Source organism: Ctenocephalides felis, unplaced genomic scaffold (genome assembly GCF_003426905.1).
Source record: "Ctenocephalides felis isolate EL2017-DRISC unplaced genomic scaffold, ASM342690v1 CF-g0.4_SCAFFOLD_01170, whole genome shotgun sequence".
NCBI classification, from domain to species: Eukaryota; Metazoa; Arthropoda; class Insecta; order Siphonaptera; family Pulicidae; genus Ctenocephalides; species Ctenocephalides felis.
In genome coordinates this window covers 69,390,794-69,397,475 of record NW_020537324.1, presented here as the reverse complement: position 1 = coordinate 69,397,475, position 6,682 = coordinate 69,390,794, and the positions used below count along the sequence as shown (strand labels likewise).

Below are 6,682 nucleotides of genomic sequence, written 5' to 3'. Positions count from 1 at the left end.
AACTTATTATATACCTACATATCTTTTACTTCTTAAAAATATACTGTCTAATTTATATATTCACCTATATTATATAGGTTACCTTACGCCCTATGTATTATCTCTACCTATCTATTGTCTATACGGGAATTGAACCCGGGACCTCCGCGTGGAAGTCGCGCACCTTAACCACTACCCTCATTATCGGTACCCTCATTAATAATATAATATGGGACGCACTGTTGTTACCGCGGGTCATTTTCTAATTAATTAGATAATTAATACTAAGGTGGCGCGACGACACGCGAAAAAAGACGGTTGATTGTAGCCTTACGGTGGTGTAGTGGTTAAGGTCGTAGCGTGTCACACGGCGGACCCGGGTTCGATTCTCGGTAAGGGTACAAATAGCGTGTAAGAAAAATTGTAGGTAATAGGATATATAGTAGATATAGGTTAGGTGTATTCGGTATACGGATTAGGGATTTGAGAGTATATGATGAAATATAGCGTATGGTATAGATGTAAGGCGTGTAGTATAGAATGCAACGTATAGGCATACGTAAGGCTATAAAATACACGAATAGGGAACCTATGATGTAGGTGTTAGCGTATAAAAAATGCGAATGTATATAAGATTTAATTTATAATATTATTTTTTCTATAAGAATTTTTATCTCTGTATTAAATATCTAAAATATCCAAAATATACTTTACACCTTACAGCTGCCTTTGCCGTTATCTCTTCATAGAAAATTAATTACTGCACTCTTAAACGATTGTGTGCACTGTGCGACAATAGACATAGAACTATAAATTTTATTAAATGTTTGAGTAACTTGTGCGAGCTGAATTTCTTAAGATGTTCTTAGTCTCGCAACTTAATAAATACTAAAAATTCCGAATTTAAAAATATAATCGAAAAATTATTATACCGCTGCCTGGAAGGGATGGCAATTTATAAATATACAGACTAATACATACATAATTTGGAATTTTTCTATAATCCGTAATATTGAGAAAGTTTGCATTAGACCTAAAAAGGGATCCGTATTACCTAAGCTATGGAAAAATTATATGATTTGCACATGCATCCTGTGCTCACCTAAACTAAAAAATGATCATAATATATTTAACGAATTTTTAACAGTATTTACAAATTACATTCAAATCACCCAAAGCAAGTGGGTTAAAGTCGTGTAATTTTTTAATTTGCCTCCCCCCTCTGAATTTAAAAATGGATTTTTCTGTGGGGGGTGCGCCCCACTTGGGAATTACTAGTCTAGGAGTACAATTTTTCAATCTACTGCCAGGTTAAAATAATTGAGTGATCATCAATTCCACAGCACCTTCATCAGATTTTTAAAGGATCAAAGTTTTCATGAATATGCATACAAATCTCAAATTGTAGGCCAAAATTGAGAAAATAAGTCTATTGAAATATCAGGGTAACTCTTTTTCTATAAATTGTCAACTAATTTACCAATAAATAAATGTCAATAAAACAATGATTAGAAAAAATTACCAATAAATGTTGGATTGTAAAAATTTACAAGCGATCGAACGGCTAATATTTTTGCCTTAGATGGCAAAAAATTCATCCAATTATTAAAATATTAATTTTTTTGCCTTTCTTATGCTTTTGTATTTATATAATTGCTTTTTTCGCTACAATCAATTTCCATTATATGAATGTCAAATTATTTATTTTATTCGACTAACGCCCGCTATGTCTGAAACAAGTCCAACTTATATCCGAAATATTAGGGCGTCAGACACTTTTCGGTCTTAAAGTAACATATGTGAAATTTGAAATACACTTATGTATTGTAATTAATATTTCAGTTCAAACACTTCAATTTGTAACTAAATTAAAAACGACTTTGTTAAATATGGCATTGTGCCTTAAGGGAAATTGCTGGAACTTTCCGTACCGTAACGAAATGTTCGAGGAATATTAAATGTTTTCAAATAGATTATTATAAATAGAGTAACATTGTCTAATATTTATAAGAATTATATAAACTAAATTGCAAAGTTAAAATTATTTATTTAAAAAATATAAACGAACTTTAGAACTATAGTCAGAAATAAAATTAAGAAGAGACACTAACTAGGTATTCAATAAGCTGTTGAGATATACTTTCCAACACCATGTGATATTTAATTATAATTGTGACCACATTTTTGGTTCCCAAAAAAGTTATTTTGACTTGAAAGTGTATTTAGATATGTTTTTTCTAGTAAAAATGGATCTTGCTACTGCTCTATTGCTAGTTGTGATCGGAATTTTATTTGAATTTTGTAGTTGCAAGACCAAATTCTAAAATATAGTGATCCAATTATATTTCATTAAAAATATATATAATTCATTGAAAAATAATATATAGGGTTAATAAATTAATAAAATAACTAATACATCGCATATGCATATTCTTAAGATAGAAATATAATTTTGAATATAAAAAATTGGCGAGTTGAATTTTTATAAAATTTGTATATCAAAAAGTTTTTTTTATGAAATTTGTTGATATTAGCAGAACTATTTAATCAAGTACATGCTAAAATGCTTTTATTTATACTTAATAAAATAACAAATAAATTAATATTTAATTCTACAACTATTTATAATATGTATATAGACCTACGTCAAATTGAATGTATTCGTACATTTTATTTGTAATTATTTTATAATTAGAGATACTAAAAGTTTGTTTGAAAAATATTAATTGGATTATATTTTAGTAAAACGAGAGTTTAGTTTCAAAATATGCAATTGGAAATTATATCAAACTACATAGAATCAGAACCATTGTCCTAAGACAAGGTGCCACTTACAACTAGGTTTAATTTGTTAAAAAATAAAACTATATTTGATTAATTTGATATTTGATTGAAGCTTTACGAATTTTCGTAACGCTTGATGTTTTTGCACAAAATTTGATTTATGCATTTTGACACAAAATACTTAGCATGTGACATTGCCAAATGGATGTCAACACCCATTCAGGCATTAGAAATACATGATTGACGATATAAGGGATGTTTGCATTATGTTTTTGCAAATTCCTCACCATTTGGTAACATATATATATATATATATATATATATATATATATATATATATACAGGGCCGGTCCTGCCTTCCATGCGATGCATGCAAAAAATGCGGGCGCACGCCTTAGGGGGCGCCAAAGTAAGATTCGGAAATGAAATTTATAATATATTATTATTTTTTTAATATTTTTTTTAAATTGTTTATAATAAACAATCTAACTTAACTATGGATACGGAGACACAAGAAGCATATTCAGTTTGCAATGTGATACAGTAGAAACAATTAACCGATTATTAACTCTATAAGTTAGTACATTATTGTTCTGCTTATTGTTTAATGTACTCATTACATTTTTTCTTCGTTTGAAGTTAACGTGAAATCGAAAAAAAAATTATTTGAAACGGTACTTATTAAAGAAATATATACTAATTATAATAGAAAAAACGGAAAATGGGGAGTCAGTGCTTAGAAAATGGATTGTTTATTCCGAGAAATTGAATTGTAACTTTTGTTTCTGTTTCAAATGTTTCGCAACTTTGAACGTTGAAGACATGCGTGGTTAGTGTTATGAAAAAAATCCAAAAATGACTTTGGAACAAAAATTGTTGAGCGTTTTCTATACCTAGTGGTGCCCATACTCTAAATTGAATTATTAACTATGCAAAAATAATACAGATACAAAAACAATCAGTTTTTTACTGATCTTTGAACAATACTTTTAAAATACGTTAAAAATTTAACTTTAAAACAACAATCTGATACTCTGAATCAAATGATGAATCAATTCGACCTCTACGATATCAATAAGGAGAAGTTTACGATGCACTTTTTAATATTGTAAAAATAAAATTTAAAAAATCCTACGTGAAATACGAGAGTTATGGTAAAAATGAAACGCTAGTTTTTTTGCTCGATTTGCTTAACAGAATAAATCGCATTATAAATAAGTAAAATGTTCAAATGTTAGTTCAAAACCCAATCATTAATATTACACATATGTTAGAAATACTTGAAAATTTAAAAATGTTTGATTACGATCAACCCGCGAATTGCCTCGATTTTCTAAATAAATTTAAAATCCATGTATTTTATACGCTTTTAAATTATATCTAATTTTTTCTTACGATTAAAAATTAATTGAAAAAATGTACGTAAATATTTATATACTTTTAATGATAAACTGTTAAAACAGTTAAAATTATTGGGGGGGGCGCAAGAACAAATTTTGCATGCGGGCGCCGAGGACCCCAGGACCGGCCCTGTATATATATATATATATATATATATATATATATTGCTGAATCCAACTGATTATTCTATACACAATCAACACAATTAGAAAATTTCAATTAGCAATTCCACCTTTTCAAACTTGATCAAGGCAAGAATATGCACAAACATAATTAAAAAAAATGTTTACGTTTTTAATTTAGAATTTTCTTTGATAAATTTGTTTCAAATTATGATGTACCAAATTTTATTTTTCTTCTACATATTCATGATTTCTGTGATGTTTCTTGAATTATTCTTGTCTCGTGTGATTCGAATACATATATAGTATATGATAACACTTTTATTGTGTTATCTATTGTCTCAAGAGAAGCATGCTTCAAAATTAATCATCTCGAACAAGTCTCGCCACCAAAGTTATTCTTCTCTCATACATATGTTTATGATATATTGGTAACCCAAAGACAAGAAAAGCTTCACGATGTCGAGCTTTGTATTTATAACGACAAACATACATGACAAATAATAAATACAGGCAAAGATAATTTTAGAAATAATATTTAGAAAAGTTATTTATGATAGAAATTGTGGCCGCCCTGCCCTATATATACAGTATCCCAGAATTTAACGTCAAGCCATAACAAGGTGATAGTATTGACCGTAAATGTCCTGAATTAAATTAGAGCTAGTGGCATTTAGCCTTAAGGCAAATTGCATGAACTTCCCAAAATGTGTAAAAATTGACTTAATCAATTTAAATTTAGATATTTAGATAAAATTTTCAACTGTTTATTTCAAAAATAAAGTTATCGCTTTCAGTTAAATCTAAACATTGCAATTTCGAATAGAATTTAAATTAACTGTAATTATATTAATTATATTGCACAGACACTATTGGTGCTTGTATGCCCTAAAATCATAGCTTATTTTAAATTTTAATGAATTGATAATCTTTGACTCATCACATCACAAAACCTACTTTTATACAAATTTTGACTATATTTTCTCACACTTTAATGAATTTTTAAAATTAAACTAATTGTCGTATGGCCGTGACATTTTAGCATGTTTGGTAAGACCGTGGTATCAATTGCCAAAAAGACGTTTCATAAAAATCGGCAAATTTTTTTTCAACAGTTAACTTCAAGAAAACGGCCTGGTAGACTTTTACCTAAAACTAATCAGTATCATTCCCAACTAATATATTTTGAACAGTTTTTGATTTTTTTAAATCGATTCGGTAGTATGAGCTTAAATGTGGACGAAAATTTGACACTTTTTTTCGAATTATAAAGAAACGGCTAGCCGATCGTCGAACCAAACTGAAAAAAGATAATTCACATCGAAATACATCGATTGGCTTTTAAATTTTTGAAATCGGTTTAGGTGTTTCTGAGCAAATATCGATGAAAGTTCTAATTTTGACAAAGACCAAACCATGATACTAATTTTTGCAAACATTGACGATTTTTTTTAAATTAAACTACTTGTCGTAGGAACGTAATATTTCAGTATATATATATAACTATATAACTATAAGACTATGGTATCTATTGTCAAAAAAAATCATAAAAATCATCGTAATTTTTTTTAATTACAAGAAAACGGCCGATCTTTACTAAAAACTAGTCAGCACAATTCCCAATTAATATCTTTAGAACTGTTTTTGAATTTTTAAAATCGATTCAGAATTGAAAGCTAAAACGGACGAAAACTTTTTCACTTTTCTGCTATTTACATAAGAAACGGCTCAGCCGATCATCGCACAAAATGACAAACGATAGTCCTCATCGAGATATATCGAATGGCTTTTAAATTTTTGAAATGGGTCCAGCCGTTTTTGAGAAAACGTCAATTTTAATGTCCTGTTCACGTACATACACACACATACTTTTTTCAAATTAGGTCTCTTTCGATTCAGAATGGCTTGAAACGCCGAGAAAACATAAAATTAGCGAATCGGATTTTTTTATGAAAACATAAAATTAAGGAACTGATTCTGCCGCTTAACAGAAAAATGTTATGACAAGGCCATGGTATGAAGAACTTTCTAAATCTAAACTAAATATTAATAAAAACTATATGGTTGCTGTGCAGTTAGGCGTATTTCTCTGGTTGTTAGATAGAAAACTTAAGCTAAAAACCGCACAAATGTCAAAAAACGATGTTAGATAACAGGATCTTTCTGAACCGGGAAGATAAAAAAACTCAAATTTCTTGGAAATAAAGAGTTTTCAAGTGCAACTTATAGCCTTGGTAAAAATGAGACTATTTTTGGTTGTTGTGGTTGTAAAATTTGACGTGCTTGTAAAATGTAATACTTACTATTGAAGTAGGGTAGGGCGGGGCTAGTTGAGCAAATTTTTACTTAAACGGATGTAGCTCCTCAATGAAAAGTCTCAATAAATTGCTATACGG

At 29.0% G+C, this 6,682-nt stretch overlaps 1 protein-coding gene across 1 annotated transcript in view; it reads left to right on the top strand.

Moving 5' to 3' along the window:
• The window catches only part of LOC113367599, a 13,268-nt gene extending 8,090 nt beyond the window's left edge, over positions 1-5,178 (top strand). Inside the window, exon 5 of the mRNA XM_026609192.1 lies at positions 5,153-5,178. Coding sequence (XP_026464977.1) covers positions 5,153-5,178 — 26 coding nt within the window. The remainder of the gene's footprint in view (positions 1-5,152) is intronic.
• Positions 5,179-6,682: the final 1,504 nt, after the last annotated feature.